Source organism: Elephas maximus, chromosome 4, assembly GCF_024166365.1.
Source record: "Elephas maximus indicus isolate mEleMax1 chromosome 4, mEleMax1 primary haplotype, whole genome shotgun sequence".
Taxonomy (NCBI): Eukaryota; Metazoa; Chordata; class Mammalia; order Proboscidea; family Elephantidae; genus Elephas; species Elephas maximus.
In genome coordinates this window covers 70,716,197-70,733,521 of record NC_064822.1, presented here as the reverse complement: position 1 = coordinate 70,733,521, position 17,325 = coordinate 70,716,197, and the positions used below count along the sequence as shown (strand labels likewise).

Here is a 17,325-nt window from a genome sequence, read left to right as displayed (position 1 = left end):
TCTTGTTTCATTTAATTCAGAGCTTTGCATTTAATAAATAAATAATTTTTTTTTTTTATTAAATACTCAGTACTTAATTGTGTCTGAATGAATGATACTGAAACTAGGGAAAGTAGCTTACTTCAAAAGTTACAGGGAAGGGATAAAGTCTAGAAGTTAAATATAAGGAATAATTTATATAGGATGTATTTTTAGTGACTAAATGGGCTGATTAGAAAAGGAATTTAAAATTTTGCATCCAGGTCTCTCTGGCCACTGCTTTTATTATATTATTCCTAAAACATACATGTTCCTGTGTTTGATACTTTATTAATATATTAACCTCCCTAAGAACCTCTATCTGTAATTTAGAATAAGCTTTTAAAATACTATTTTACCTCCATTTGTCTTAATTAACAAGAATACTCTCATTTTATATGGCTTCTTGCTTTGGTAACTTATTGTTTCCTTTTTTTCTTCAGGTATATGTATTTTACCAACCTTCAGGAAAGGTCTCCCAAAATTGAACGAGCTGCTTTGGATGGAACAGAACGGGAGGTCCTCTTTTTCAGTGGCTTAAGTAAACCAATTGCTTTAGCCCTTGATAGCAGATTGGGCAAGCTCTTTTGGGCTGATTCAGATCTCCGGCGAATCGAAAGCAGCGATCTCTCAGGTACCCAAGAAAAGTATTGCCTTGTTATTAAGATGATTCATTGGATAAGTTTGTATTTTTCTTGCGTTGAAGCCCTGGTGGTACTGTAGTTAAGAGCTCGGCTGCTAACCAAAAGGTTGGAAGTTCAAATCTACCAGCTAGCTGCTCCTTGGAAACCCTTTGGGGCAGTTCTACTCTGTCCTGTAGCATCGTATGAGTCAGAATCGACTCAACAGCAACAGGTTTGATTTTGTGGTTTGGTTTATGGAGGGCAGTTTTCCAGTAACTGTCAGGATTTAAAATACGTATTCCCTTTGACCTGGCAGTTTCCTTTTGGGTAGCTGTCTTAACAGAAATACTGACTCAAGTGTACACGGTGTTCACTGATCATTATTTGTGATAGTCTATTACAGAGAAATACTTGAAAATTTATCTAGTGTATGGAATATTTCAGTAATTCAAAAGAATGAGGTAGATCTGTGTACAGTGACATAGAAGGATAAATAAAAAATTAAGTTGTACAACAATGTTTATTTTAAGATCCAATTTTGTTTAAAATTGAAAATGATATGGAGCCCCTGGGTGGTGCACATGGTTGATGCACTCAGCTACTAATTGAAAGGTTGGAGATTTGATTTCACCCAGAAGCACCTCGGAAGAATGCCCTAGCAATCTACTTCTGAAAAATTCACCATTGGAAACCCCATGGAGCACAGTTCTACTCTGACACACGTGGAGTCACCATGAATTAGAATCAAGTCGACATCAGCTTGGTTGGCTTTGTTGTTGTTGTTGTTTTTAATGTATATATACTATGAAGAAACAATATGGGTATATACGTTTGTGCGTTCCTTGAGAGATACAGAAGCATATATACTTTAAGACAGGTCAGGAAGGTTAACGTACTAATGTTGTTGTTGTTAGGTGCCTTCAGATCGCTTTTCGACTCATACCAACCCTATGTGACAGAGTAGAACTGCCCCATAGGGTTTTCTAGGCTGCAGTCTTTACGGGAGCAGATCACCAGGTCTTTCTCCCACGAAACCACTGGGTGGGTTTGAACTGCCAGCCTTTCATTTAACCGCCGAGCATTTAACTGTTAACGCTAGTGCGCTAATTCTGTATTATTTGAATTTTTATGTTTGAATACATTTATAATTTTGTAAAAATAAAATCTGTCTTCAGGTTTAAATGAGCCCTTTCATTATGCCTTTATGTATGTAATTGTACATGCCTGGGATGGTATATTTTTCCCTTCGTCTGACTACCTGTGTCTCATATGCCTCCTCTAATTTGTACAATAGTTTTGTCAGTGTTTTAACTCTTTTATTATTGTTGTAGGTACTTGTCCTTTTTTCCTTTTATCACATTCGCTTCACATGTGATTTTTTTTTTGTTATGAAAGCAACGTGTTCATTAAAGATAATTTAGAATATAAAAAGAAAAATCACCCCAAACACTATCATTAACACTTTTAATGAATTAACTTCCATTTTTGTCTATGCTTTTTTTTATCCTTAGTTATGAAATGGTTCAAACATACAAGTCTAGAGTACCAGTTTTTTTAATTATTTGAAAGTAGGTTATATGCATAATGCCCTGTTACGCATGTTCCTTCCGTGTGTATTTCCTCAGTACAAGAATATTCTCTTACATAGCCACAGTGTAGTTGTCAATTTTAGGAAGTTTAATATTGGTATAATACTTTAATCTGTAGTCGATATCCCAATTTCTTTCCTTTACAGCAATTTATTTCAGTCCAGAATCACATACCAGATTTACTTGTCATGTACATTTAGTCTCCTTTCATCAAGAGCAATTCCCTCAGCCTTTCATCTTTCACACTATTGGCATTTTTTGAAGAATAAAAGCCAGTTATTTTATAAAGTGTTTCTAAACTTCTGTTTTTTTCTGATGTTTTCTCATGATTAAATTTATGATATTCGTAAGTGACATGTCTTTCTCAGAGAGTTGGGGAAGAAAGGTAGATTTTTAACAAATGATTCCGTTTTTTAATGTGTAAAGATACATGGATTTTTATAATTTTTTTAACCTGGGAAATTGTCTGTTTTCATCTCTGTCCTTAAAATTCTTGGCATATAGTTCATGTTATTCTTACTTTCTAAATCACTACTATATTTGTGGCTATATCTCCTTTTTTATTGCTAAGATTGCTTATTTTAAATTTAACTTTTGCATAATAAATAATTAAATTTACAACAGACTTCTAAGTAGAAGTACAAAAAATCATGTGTTCAGCCTGGTGTAAATCATCACAAAATGAAAACCAGCTTCCAGATCAAGAAATAGACTATTAGCAGCATCCTAAAGGCCCCTCCTTCGCTCTCTTCCCTTTTTCCCTTAGGTGATCACAGTCATGACTTCCTAACACTGTGGGTTAGCTTTGCTTGTTTATCATAATTGTAGTAGGATTTCAGGAGGGCCCATAAGTAAACTTGTGTTTAATCCACCATGGATCTGAATGTTGACTTAGACAATGCCTTCTTATTTGGAATATTTCTTCACTTTTCCTGTTTATTTAAATTCAGGTTTATCCTTGCGTCTTTCATGGAACTTTTCCCTGGTATTTCTAAAATACAAGCTAATGTTTTTCTTTGATTGAACTTCTCACTTAGAATGAAAACCTTCTATAGGTATTTGAAGGATTATTATGAGGAAGAAGGAAGGAATGAATATATACTTTTTTTCTTTTTGAATGGGGGAGAAGCAGTGGGGAAAGGGATGGTACAGATTTTAGCCCAGATTTCAACCTATTGTGTGAAAGAACTTTCTCACTGTCCAACAACAAAGTCTGAATGCCTCTTCAGATTCTGGATGGCTCTGTGTTTGGGACATTGTAGAAAGAATTCTTACCTTGGGGTGAGGATTGAACCGGGTAGCCTCTCAAGGAGTCATTTTTTTCAAACTGTTCTGAGAAGCTGGGTAGGGTGAGGTGGAGTTATTCTTCTGAGGTGCCTCAGGTGTACTCAGGGAGTGGGAGAGATCACTAGAAAGAGCTCTCAGCCTACCCCCACTGCTTCATCTAGAGATAGCCCATTTTAATCCTTTATGTTAGAGTTTTTCATAAGATTTAATTTGAAAAGTAGACCCTGCTAAAATAATACTTGAAAATGACTGCTTTCAGTTCTTTTCTACATTTCTATACACTAGAGTATTTACTGTGTATTGGGCACTTATTTGCACTTGATTATATAACGTTTAGTTTATTGCCTAATTTATGGCATGCATATATCTTCTCAGCATGATTTTTGAGTTTTGAGGTAGAGAGCTTATATTTTCTATTGTAGTACTTTTAGAATCTAGCTAGTATTCAGTGAGTAGTTGTTGAATGTATGACTTGACCCACATGAATCATTTTGTTGAATGTCTCCTTTTCCAAGGTGCCAACCGGATAGTATTGGAAGACTCTAATATCTTGCAGCCTGTGGGACTGACTGTGTTTGAAAATTGGCTATATTGGATTGATAAGCAACAGCAAATGATTGAAAAAATTGACATGATGGGTCGAGAGGGTAGAACCAAAGTCCAGGCTCGCATTGCCCAGCTTAGTGACATTCATGCAGTAAAGGAGCTGAATCTTCACGAATACAGTAAGTGAGGATGGGCCACTGCCAGTTGGAGGACTTAAACGTTTATTGAAAGAAATCAAGGTGATTTTGTTCTTTTGTGTCTCTGTCATCAAGGTTTTCTCGAACTTTTAGCTTTGCCATTTTTTTTTTTTTTTTTTAAATATGAAAATCACCTGATAGCTTTTTTAAGTTAGACATCTTATAAACTAGGAATCAGGGAAAGGAAACTGAAAAATCCCTCCAGGTCTGACAAAGACTCTGCTTCTGATGCCTTCTCTTGTCCTCCTTCAGTGCCTTTGAGAACCACCAATAGAAAGCTTTTGTTTTTTCCTTTCTTCCCTCTGCAATCCTGTAGTTTGAGTAAAAATTAGGAATTATATTTATATAATGATGACTATAGATATCATGGATTAGCCATAGTCTTAAAAACAAAACAGACCAAAAATTAGTTTCTAAATTTGGAGAAGACTGTGTTTAATCAATAAAGACTTGTTTTTTTCCCTCTTGGGTAAATTTTTCAATTCCCAGCTTAAAAAAGTAGCCATAAAGTTATTTGCTTATTTTTTTGTTCTTTTTAAATTTATATTGTAAATGTCACTAATTATCTTGACCTAGTTTCTTATTAATATATGTCTGGCATCAAAAAATACCCTGATAGCAATCACTACTACAGGTGTTACATGATGGTACCAGGAATGCTGATGTTAAATAGAGGACTAGAGAGAGAACTGTTGAAACTTCTTAACTTCTCAGCACAATGCTTTCAAATCAAATTGAAGAATGAAAGGAGAATAGAGGAATGAGAGCACCATTGTTTGTTCAATTTAAGTGTTCATTATATTGCCACTGTGGATGAGCTTAGAAGTAAAGTTAGAGGTATTTGAGAATTAGATATTTTAGAGTTGTCATTCTGAGTCATCTAAGGTAATTTGTGCTGAACTGTTACTGGAAATAAATGGTATAATACCCAAGTTATTTATCCAGTTGATATATGAATATTCCATTTCAGAAAATCTCAGCGGAGGTTTTCAGAATTTCAGAGGGGATCTCTTTTTTAAAAGTTCATTTAAATGTGGTTTTGTATTTTGAAAAACATGTTTCAAAATTTCTAACGTGAGACTGAAATTTTTGTTTATCGAAAGTGCCATGGAATTAAAAAGTTAAACACTGCTTTATAGGTTGTGTATTAGCATATAATAACCTATGTCAGTTTTGAGATACGTAGTATACTACATCTGCTCATTGGCAGATAACTGGGTGCCTCCATCTCATTAACGTACATTGAAGCAGGACTGATGTTATTGTGTGAGAGAGAATAGAGAGGTGACTACATTAGATGCCGATACTCTGTGATAAGAAATGTTAAATTGCTTTTAATACAAGTAGAAAATTAGTAACAAAGATTTCATTAAATCTAACTTGTGGAACAGATTTTGAAAGATTGCGTGGTTTGTTTATTTAGCTGAGCCCAAATAGGAGGAAGTTTGACATTTGTAGTATTACAGCGGTTGATCAAACTAATTATTTTGTTTCTCTCTAAATGGTAGAGTTCTGAGTGACTTTTTCTGCTAGTGGCCCCGTTAATTTTCAGTGGATTTCTTAATTATTATCTTCGCTTTTTAGAAAGGCAGAATTGCGGAGTTAAAAATCTTGAGTATAGAAGAGTTTTTATATTTTAAATAGAATAATATCCAGATCTCAAGATTCTCCGTACTGTGTTTGCAGCAGTATTTTAGGTTCAGTGATCGACTTTGCTTACAAAAATCAATACGATCTATATGATTACCTTGCTTAAGATATTCTATATATAAAAACATGTGATCAGTTACAAGTATTTTGTATTTATAAATTATTATTCCCATTTTCTTATAGGTTGTGTGGGGACGGAGTAGGAAATCATATTGTGTAGAGATAAAGTTCATGCCAATTTTACGTATGGTTTTCTTGGTAATTCATAAATAATTGTTGGAAAGAATTTTGACAGGGTTGTGCCTCCCCCCTTTTAATTTGCAGGGCAGCATCCTTGTGCTCAGGATAATGGTGGCTGTTCACATATTTGCCTTGTGAAAGGGGATGGTACTACAAGGTGCTCTTGTCCCATGCACCTGGTTCTGCTTCAAGATGAGCTATCATGTGGAGGTAAACATGCTAAAAATTTTCTTGTGCGAGCCTAAACGCCAATTAACATGTTCCATATCTTACTTAGGATGGGACGGTGTTTCATTCTTTTGTACATAGGGTCACTGTGCATCGGAATCAACTCAACGGCACCTAGTAACAACAACAATACACCTTATTCTAGCTTTCTGTGATTTGGCAGTGCAGTTGTGCTGTGCCCTAACTTGATTGGTCACTTATGTTCTACTTGTCTGCGCTGAACTAAGTTTTGAGTTCTTCTAAGAGTGAAACCGTTTTGACAGGTATAATCTAATCCTGGGACTAAAAAAATGCCCTTATTGGGGGAAGCTCAGACTATGAATGAGTATATTTCCTGTTAATGATGTAGATTCCCACCCTACCCACAAGAGAGTAACAAGATGAATTAATTCTACCTCTTATAATCTCCTTCTACTAGAATCTAAATTCTGTCTGCTTATGTATCATTGTTGGAATGTATCCACTGAAAACTGTGCTTACTCTGTTAGTCCTGACAATAAACCATGTCAGCCTTGGCAGACAAGAAGATCAAATCAACTGAAGTTTTGGCTGCCTTTTCAGACCTAGAGACCATTGTTTAGTAGTATCTTCTTTTGAAAAAATCTTAAGCAGTACAAGTTTTTGTTTTCAAGCAGGTAGTTGCAGGTAAGCATGTCAAATCTTTAAAGAAGGGAAGAGAGAAAAGCCTAAAAATGTCACAAATTATGTCTAGATTGCTAGCTCTTCTTTTTCCTTCTGCTCCATAAATGTAGGTACTCACTTATACCTTAGCCCTCTGTTCTTTCTCTTGCCTGATTGTTTTCCTGAAACATTTCTTTTCTCGGTGTGTCAGTTGTTACCTTCTTGCTGATGCCTAGTATATTTTGATGTTTAATCCTATCTTTTTATATTTTTAATTTGAAATATGTGTATATATATATATTTTTCTAATTATAAAAATAATAGATGGCAATGTTTTTTTAAATATAGAGGGACAGGAAATGAAATGTTAAAGTTTCCTTCCCCTCTCCTCTCAGATCTTTCTCATTCCCAAAGAGGATAGGTGGTGGGTGGGTGGGTGGGTGTATATATTCCCTTTGTGGTTTGAATATAAATGAGGTCATGTTATAAACTTACTGTTTTACATCTTCTTCTCCCCCCCCCACCCCAACAGTATACCTGAACATAAACCAGTTCACTTCTTCTTCCAGGTTACCCTGTATTTGTCAGTGGCACCACATTCTGTGTCTCTCAGACCTGAAACCTGAAAGTCATATTTATTATCCTGTTGGTCATTATCTTTACTTTTTTCATTGCCATTACCATCCTGGTAACCAACCTTGTTGTTAATTCCTGACTCAGTAATTCCAGTTTTTTCTTTTTTGAGTCCATCCTGTGTATCATTGATAAATTAGTTTTTCCTAAGGATCACTTTTTTTTTTTTTATAACTTTTATTAAGCTTCAAGTGAACGTTTACAAATCCAATCAGTCTGTCACATATAAGTTTACATACATCTCACTCCCTACTCCCACTTGCTCTCCCCCTCTTGAGTCAGCCCTTTCAGTCTCTCCTTTCTTGACAGTTTTGCCAGCTTCCCTCTCTCTCTATCCTCCCATCCCCCCTCCAGACAAGAGTTGCCAACACAATCTCAAGTGTCCACCTGATATAATTAGCTCACTCTTCATCAGCATCTCTCTTCCACCCGCTGACCAGTCCCTTTCATGTCTGATGAGTTGTCTTCGGGGATGGTTCCCGTCGTGTGCCAACAGAAGGTCTGGGGAGCATGGCCGCCGGGATTCCTCTAGTCTCAGTCAGACCATTAAGTTTGGTCTTTTTATGAGAATTTGGGGTCTGCATCCCACTGATCTCCTGCTCCCTCAGGGGTCCTCTGCTGTGCTCCCTGTCAGGGCAGTCATCGATTGTGGCCAGGCACCAACTAGTTCTTCTGGTCTCAGGGTAATGTAGGTCTCTGGTTCATGTGGCCCTTTCTGTCTCTTGGGCTCTTAGTTGTCGTGTGGCCTTGGTGTTCTTCATTTTCCTTTGCTCCAGGTGGGTTGAGACCAATTGATGCATCTTAGATGGCCGCTTGTTAGCATTTAAGACCCCAGACGCCACATTTCAAAGTGGGATGCAGAATGATTTCATAATAGAATTATATTGCCAATTGACTTAGAAGTCCCCGCAAACCATGTTCCCCATACCCCCGCCCTTGCTCCACTGACCTTTGAAGCATTCATTTTATCCCGGAAACTTCTTTGCTTTTGGTCCAGTCCAATTGAGCTGACCTTCCATGTATTGAGTGTTGTCTTTCCCTTCACCTAAAGCAGTTCTTATCTACTGATTAATCAATAAAAAACCCTCTCCCACCCTCTCTCCCTCCCCACCCTCGTAACCACAAAAGTATGTGTTCTTCTCAGGTTTACTATTTCTCAAGATCTCATAATAGTGGTCTTATACAATATTTGTCCTTTTGCCTCTGACTCATTTCGCTCAGCGTAATGCCTTCCAGGTTCCTCCATGTTATGAAATGTTTCAGAGATTCGTCACTGTTCTTTATCGATGCGTAGTATTCCATTGTGTGAATATACCACAATTTATTTAACCATTCATCCGTTGATGGACACCTTGGTTGCTTCCAACTTTTTGCTATTGTAAACAGAGCTGCAATAAACATGGGTGTGCATATATCTGTTTGTATGAAGGCTCTTGTATCTCTAGGGTATATTCCGAGGAGTGGGATTTCTGGGTTGTATGGTAGTTCTATTTCTAACTGTTTAAGATAACGCCAGATAGATTTCCAAAGTGGTTGTACCATTTTACATTCCCACCAGCAGTGTATAAGAGTTCCAATCTCTCCGCAGCCTCTCCAACATTTATTATTTTGTGTTTTTTGGATTAATGCCAGCCTTGCTGGTGTGAGATGAAATCTCATTGTAGTTTTAATTTGCATTTCTCTAATGGCTAATGATCGGGAGCATTTTCTCATGTATCTGTTGGCTGCCGGAATATCTTCTTTAGTGAAATGTGTGTTCATATCCTTTGCCCACTTCTTGATTGGGTTGTTTGTCTTTTTGTGGTTGAGTTTTGACAGAATCATGTAGATTTTAGAGATCAGGCGCTGGTCGGAGATGTCATAGCTGAAAATTCTTTCCCAATCTGTAGGTGGTCTTTTTACTCTTTTGGAGAAGTCTTTAGATGAGCATAGGTGTTTGATTTTTAGGAGCTCCCAGTTATCGGGTTTCTCTTCATCATTTTTGGTAATGTTTTGTATTCTGTTTATACCTTGTATTAGGGCTCCTAGGGTTGTCCCAATTTTTTCTTCCATGATCTTTATCGTTTTAGTCTTTATGTTTAGGTCTTTGATCCACTTGGAGTTAGTTTTTGTGCATGGTGTGAGGTATGGGTCCTGTTTCATTTTTTTGCAAATGGATATCCAGTTATGCCAGCACCATTTGTTAAAAAGGCTATCTTTTCCCCAATTAATTGACACTGGTCCTTTGTCAAATATCAGCTGCTCATACGTGGATGGATCTATGTCTGGGTTCTCAATTCTGTTCCATTGGTCTATGTGCCTGTTGTTGTACAAGTACCAGGCTGTTTTGACTACTGTGGCTGTATAATAGGTTCTGAAGTCAGGTAAAGTGAGGCCTCCCACTTTCTTCTGCTTTTTCAGTAGTGCTTTGCTTATCCGGGGCTTCTTTCCCTTCCATATGAAATTGGTGATTTGTTTCTCTATCCCCTTAAAATATGACATTGGAATTTGGATCGGAAGTGCGTTAAATGTATAGATGGCTTTTGGTAGAATAGACATTTTTACTATGTTAAGTCTTCCTATCCATGAGCAGGGTATGTTTTTCCACTTAAGTATGTCCTTTTGAATTTCTTGTAGTAGAGCTTTGTAGTTTTCTTTGTATAGGTCTGTTACATCCTTGGTAAGATTTATTCCTAAGTATCTTATCTTCTTGGGGGCTACTGTGAATGGTATTGATTTGGTTATTTCCTCTTCGGTGTTCTTTTTGTTGATGTAGAGGAATCCAAGTGATTTTTGTATGTTTATTTTATAACCTGAGACTCTGCCAAACTCTTCTATTAGTTTCAGTAGTTTTCTGCAGGATTCATTAGGGTTTTCTGTGTATATAATCATGTCATCTGCAAATAGTGATAACTTTACTTCTTCCTTGCCAATCCAGATACCTTTTATTTCTTTGTCTAGCCTAATTGCCCTGGCTAGGACTTCCAGCACGATGTTGAATAAGAGCGGTGATAAAAGGGCATCCTTGTCTGGTTCCCGTTCTCAAGGGAAATGCTTTCAGGTTCTCTCCATTTAGAGTGATATTGGCTGTTGGCTTTGCATAGATGCCCTTTATTATGTTGAGGAATTTTCCTTCAATTCCTATTTTAGGAAGAGTTTTTATCATAAATGGGTGTTGGACTTTGTCAAATGCCTTTTCTGCATCAATTGATAAGATCATGTGGTTTTTGTCTTTTGTTTTATTTATGTGATGGATTACATTAATGGTTTTTCTGATAGTAAACCAGCCTTGTATACCTGGTATAAATCCCACTTGATCAGGGTGAATTATTTTTTTGATGTGTTGTTGGATTCTATTGGCTAGAATTTTGTTGAGGATTTTTGCATCAATGTTCATGAGGGATATAGGTCTATAATTTTCTTTTTTTGTAATGTCTTTACCTGGTTTTGGTATCAGGGAGATGGTGGCTTCATAGAATGAGTTGGGTAGTATTCCGTCATTTTCTACGCTTTGGAATACCTTCAGAAGTAGTGGTGTTAACTCTTCTCTGAAAGTTTGGTAGAACTCTGCTGTGAAGCCGTCCGGGCCAGGGCTTTTTTTTGTTGGGAGTTTTTTGATTACCGTTTCAATCTCTTTTTTTGTTATGGGTCTATTTAGTTGTTCTACTTCTGAATGTGTTAGTTTAGGTAGGTAGTGTTTTTCCAGGAATTCATCCATTTCTCCTAGGTTTTCAAATTTGTTAGAGTACAATTTTTCATAATAATCTGAAATGATTCTTTTAATTTCATTTGGTTCTGTTGTGATGTGGTCCTTCTCATTTCTTATTCGGGTTATTTGTTTCCTTTCCTGTATTTCTTTAGTCAGTCTAGCCAATGGTTTATCAATTTTGTTAATTTTTTCATAGAACCAGCTTTTGGCTTTGTTAATTCTTTCAATTGTTTTTCTGTTCTCTAATTCATTTAGTTCAGCTCTAATTTTTATTATTTGTTTTCTTCTGGAGCCTGATGGATTCTTTTGTTGCTCACTTTCTATTTGTTCAAGTTGTAGGAACAGTTCTCTGATTTTGGCTCTTTCTTCTTTTTGTATGTGTGCATTTATCGATATAAGTTGGCCTCTGAGCACTGCTTTTGCTGTGTCCCAGAGGTTTTGATAGGAAGTATTTTCATTCTCGTTGCTTTCTATGAATTTCCTTATTCCCTCCTTGATGTCTTCTATAACCCAGTCTTTTTTCAGGAGGGTATTGTTCATTTTCCAAGTATTTGATTTCTTTTCCCTAGTTTTTCTGTTATTGATCTCTATTTTTATTGCCTTGTGGTCTGAGAAGATGCTTTGTAATATTTCGATGTTTTGGACTCTGCAAAGGTTTGTTTTATGACCTAATATGTGGTCTATTCTAGAGAATGTTCCATGTGCGCTAGAAAAAAAAGTATATTTTGCAGCAGTTGGGTGGAGAGTTCTGTATAAGTCAATGAGGTCAAGTTGGTTGATTGTTGTAATTAGATCTTCCGTGTCTCTATTGAGCTTCTTACTGGATGTCCTGTCCTTCTCCGAAAGTGGTGTGTTGAAGTCTTCTACTATAATTGTGGAGGTATCTATCTCACTTTTCAATTCTGTTAAAATTTGATTTATGTATCTTGCAGGCCTGTCATTGGGTGCATATATATTTAATATGGTTATGTCTTCCTGACCAATTGTCCCTTTTATCATTATATCGTGTCCTTCTTTATCCTTTGTGGTGGATTTAAGTCTAAAGTCTATTTTGTCAGAAATTAATATTGCTACTCCTGTTCTTTTTTGCTTATTGTTTGCTTGATATACTTTTTTCCATCCTTTGAGTTTTAGTTTGTTTGTGTCTCTAAGTCTAAGGTGTGTCTCTTGTAGGCAGCATATAGATGGATCGTGTTTCTTAATCCAGTCTGTGACTCTCTGTCTCTTTATTGGTGCATTTAGTCCATTTACATTCAGTGTAATTATAGATAAATAAGTTTTTAGTGCTGTCATTTTGATGCCTTTTTATGTGTGTTGTTGACAATTTCATTTTTCCACATTTTTGTGCTGAGGCGTTTTTCTTAGTAAATTGTGAGATCCTCATTTTCATAGTGTTTGACTTTATGTTAGTTGAGTCGTTACGTTTTTCTTGGCTTTTATCTTGAGTTATAGAGTTGTTATACCTTTTTGTGGTTACCTTATTATTTACCCCTATTTTTCTAAGTAAAAACCTAACTTGTATTGTTCTCTATCGCCTTGTATCACTCTCCATATGGCAGTTCAATGCCTCCTGTATTTAGTCCCTCTTTTTGATTATTGTGATCTTTTACCTATTGACTTCCATGATTCCCTGTTATGTGTATTTTTTTTTTTAATTAATCTTAATTTGTTTGTTTTTGTGATTTCCCTATTTGAGTTGATATCAGGACGTTCTGTTTTGTGACCTTGTGTTGTGCTCATATCTGATATTATTGGTTCTCTGACCAAACAATATCCTTTAGTATTTCTTGTAGCTTTGGTTTGGTTTTTGTAAATTCTCTAAACTTGTGTTTGTCTGTAAATATCTTAATTTCGCCTTCATATTTCAGAGAGAGTTTTGCTGGATATATGATCCTTGGCTGGCAGTTTTTCTCCTTCAGTGTTCTGTATATGTCATCCCATTCCCTTCTTGCCTGCATGGTTTCTGCTGAGTAGTCTGAACTTATTCTTATTGACTCTCCCTTGAAGGAAACCTTTCTTTTCTCCCTGGCTGCTTTTAAAATTTTCTGTTTATCTTTGGTTTTGGTGAGTTTGATGACAATATGTCTTGGTGTTTTTCTTTTTGGATCAATCTTAAATGGGGTTCGATGAGCATCTTGGATAGATATCCTTTTGTTTTTCATGATGTCAGGGAAGTTTTCTGTCAGGAGTTCTTCAACTATTTTCTCTGTGTTTTCTGTCTCCCCTCCCTGTTCTGGGACTCCAATCACCCGCAGGTTATCCTTCTTGATAGAGTCCCACATAATTCTTAGGGTTTCTTCATTTTTTTTAATTCTTTTATCTGATTTTTTTTCAGCTATGTTGGTGTTGATTCCCTGGTCTTCCAGATGTCCCAGTCTGCATTCTAATTGCTCGAGTCTGCTCCTCTGACTTCCTATTGCGTTGTCTAATTCTGTAATTTTATTGTTAATCTTTTGGATTTCTACATGTTGTCTCTCTATGGATTCTTGCAACTTATTAATTTTTCCACTATGTTCTTGAATAATTTTTTTGAGTTCTTCAACAGTTTTATCGGTGTGTTCCTTGGCTTTTTCTGCAGTTTTCCTAATTTCATTTGTGATATCTTTAAGCATTCTGTAAATTAGCTTTTTATATTCTGTATCTGATAATTCCAGGATTGTATCTTCATTTGGGAAAGATTTTGATTCTTTTGTTTTGGGGGGTTGGAGAAGCTGTCATGGTCTGTTTCTTTAAGTGGTTTGATATGGATTGTTGTCTCCGAGCCATCACTGGGAAACTAGTTTTTCCAGAAAATCCGCTGCGTCCAGTTCAAATCCCGGCGGGACGGTTCTCCGGCTGGGACGCTGCTCTTCCTGACTGGTACGCTGGCTCCAGGCTCTGAAAACAATCGCTGCTTCCCCGTATTAGTTCGTTCTCCGTCTCTAAATCTGTGTTTGTTGTTCAGGGTTCATAGATTGTTATGTATGTGATCGATTCGCTTGTTTTTCCGTGTCTTTGTTGTAAGAGGGATCCGAGGTAGCGTCTGCCTAGTCCGCCATCTTGGCTCCGCCCCTAAGGATCACTTTTATTATGTACACTTTTGTTCAAACCCACGAGCAGTTTGCAGTCATTTATGTTCTTGAATTTAAATGCTTCATACCTATTTACTTAGAAAAATATTTTTAAGATACCACTGAGTAGTTTAATCACTTATGGTGGCATAACAGACTGGTACATTGCTTTCATTAAAGCACTATGGCAGTATCAAGCACCAAGATAATATTCGTTTTCTTAGTTCAGAAATCTCCTTCTTGGGAATAACTTCAAGTTAATTCAACTGGAGGAAAAAGCTACATACTGCTGCTGTCTACAATGGTGGAAATTTAAAAACAATCTAATTTCTGACAATAGGAAAATTATTAAGTGAAAAAACTGAGTTTATATACAGTTAAACATTACTTTCATGAAACTGACATAAATATGTAGCCAAAATGTTGTCTCAAGTGAAGAAAAAAGTTATTAAAATGGTGTTTTCTACTATGATGACAACTGTAAGGGATTTGAAGATGTTTAAAATAGAGCAGGCAGTTTTGTTGGGGAGATCAGACATGGGCACAGTAAAAATTAAGCTCTGATACTTGAAATGTCAAAAAATAGCAAGTGTTTCCATATCAAGGTGCTCAACTGTTACTTTAATAAGGCAAGCCAGGGCTTAGCCTCATCAAAACAGACAAAAATTTCCCTTTATGTAATGAGAACATAGATAAAATGAAATCAGTTACTACCTTTCATTTAAGAAATGTTCATTAAAAGGCCTCTGATTTTTTTTTTTGCTTGTATATTTAGTGATTTTTAAATTTAGGTATTAAATGGATTGTCAGTGAGTTTGACAAATACACACAACTTTGTTCCCAACAACCAACTCATAATATAGAATGTTGCTGTCACTTTTATCAGTCAATTTTCCTCTCCAACAGTAGCCACTATTCTGATTTTTATCCCCATAGATTAGCCTTGCCTGTTTTTGAACTTCATATAAATGGAACCATGACGCGTATACGCTTTTCGCATCTGGATTCTCTTGCTTAATATAATATTTTTTGAGATTCAGCTATGTAGTTGAGTTGTAGCAGTAGTTTTTTTTTCCCCCCTTTTATTGCTGAGTAGTATTTCATTGTGAAGTATACTACCATTTATTATTCTGTTGAAGAGATATTTGTGCTGTTTACAATTTTTAGTTAAGAATGACACTGCAGTAAACATGTACAAGTTTTTTGTGATTAAATATTGTTTTACAATAGAGATAAATGAAATACAAAATCCAGATTCCTCTACCCGACCTTCAAGATGTGTTTATATTTGCTAACTCGTCTACTTTATTTTTGTTTGGCTATTCAGAGTTCTATGATCATTGTGGCGTGTTCTGTTTTATTTTGCCCCTGTGGCTTTACTTATTTTATTTCAGGGATGTATTTCTCTTCTTTCATACCCATTCTGTAATCTTACTAATTTTTCAAAGTACAGCTAGTCTCCTCGTGATCTATGAAAACTTCACTCGGTGTTGTTATTCTCCCTTTCTCTGAATTGCAACACTTTTGTATCACACAGTTTGCATAACATGCAGTTCAGAGTAATGTAATCATTTTATATTTGTTAGTCTCTTCCCCAGCTGAATTAAAAGCTCTTAAAAGGACATAAACCATGTTTTATCTATTTTTTATTCTCTACGCAATTGAGTACAGTGTTAAATAACTAATAGACTCTCAGTAAATAATTCCTCATATGTATGTAATATTGAGTATTCTCTATTTTAAAGATAAAGGCTGTTCTGATCCATGGTCTATAATATAGCTTGAGTATTCTCCAAAGAATTTACTAACTGACAAGATTTTAGAAGAAGTCGGTGAGCCTGTGATACAGTAGTATAAGTTATGGGCTGAGAGTTGAGGAAACTGTTTTCCTGGGCTTATCCTTGTTTATAGCCAGCTCTGTGACCTTACACACTCACTTAGCCTCTCTGAACCTCAGTTTCCTCATCTATAAAACAGGGAAGTTGGACTCAAACGGCAATTCTCAAACTTTCTGGTCTCAGGATATTTTTACATTTAAAAAAATGATCAAGGACCCCAAAGAGTTTTTGTTATGTGGATTAGAGTTATATTTATCAATATTTACTGTATTAGAATTTAAAACCAAGACCTTAAAAAAATTATTAAAAATAACGCATTACACGCTCTTATAAATGAAGTATATTAAAAATAATTTTAAATAATCATGGATATTCATCTTGGATACTACACCAAATCTTGATAAGTGGTAGTTTCCTACAAGTTTAGTTTCAGTGTGGAATTTGAAACCATATCAATTAACTTCTCATACTCTCTTATTAAAATTCATTGAACTATTTTATGCTCTGAATGGATCTTTTACCCATGTATGAATTTATGGCCTTAGGCCTTGATCATTTGAAAATACAGTGAAACCTGTGAGAGCTGGAACTTGATGGGACTGCCTTGTTTTTCTGGGTTTCACAAAGGTTTCTGCCTTTCAAAGGGTGCAGTCTTATTACTTTTCAATCGCTCATTTTAATGGAAAATATTTATGTTTTCCTTCTCTGACAGGTTTCCACCTTACAGAGGTTCTGACTTTTTGCAGGTTTTACTGTACTAGAATTCCATTTAGAAATTCCCCAGTCTTCAAATTTTGATACATTTTACTATACAATATATATTTTTAAAAATTACATTGGTCTGCATCACCATCAGAAAAATCTTTAAGAACTGGGATTCTGTCAAGTTCATAGTGGTGGATACAGGTTTTCCAAAATTCTAATTTCTGCTTCAAAGCTCAAATATTATCATTGCTGGAAGTACTGACCCTTGTTTTCCTTGAAGTAACAGGCTCACTTGGTCCATTTTTAAGAAAATGCCTGCCAGACATCCAAGTGAAAATAACTATAGTTTATCTGTCATTCATTCCTTCAGGTAAAAATTATGTTCTGTGGGGAAAAAAAGCAGCTAGTTGAG

The 17,325-nt window shown here is 35.8% G+C and overlaps 1 protein-coding gene across 3 annotated transcripts in view; it reads left to right on the top strand.

Annotated features, from left to right (window-relative positions):
- LRP6 (LDL receptor related protein 6) overlaps nucleotides 1-17,325 on the top strand; it is a 170,383-nt gene that overhangs the window by 133,615 nt on the left and 19,443 nt on the right. For all 3 annotated transcript variants that reach the window (XM_049882499.1, XM_049882498.1, XM_049882500.1), the window contains 3 exons: nucleotides 462-652; nucleotides 4,033-4,242; nucleotides 6,235-6,360. In XM_049882499.1, the coding sequence (XP_049738456.1) occupies nucleotides 462-652; nucleotides 4,033-4,242; nucleotides 6,235-6,360 (527 nt within the window). The remainder of the gene's footprint in view (nucleotides 1-461; nucleotides 653-4,032; nucleotides 4,243-6,234; nucleotides 6,361-17,325) is intronic.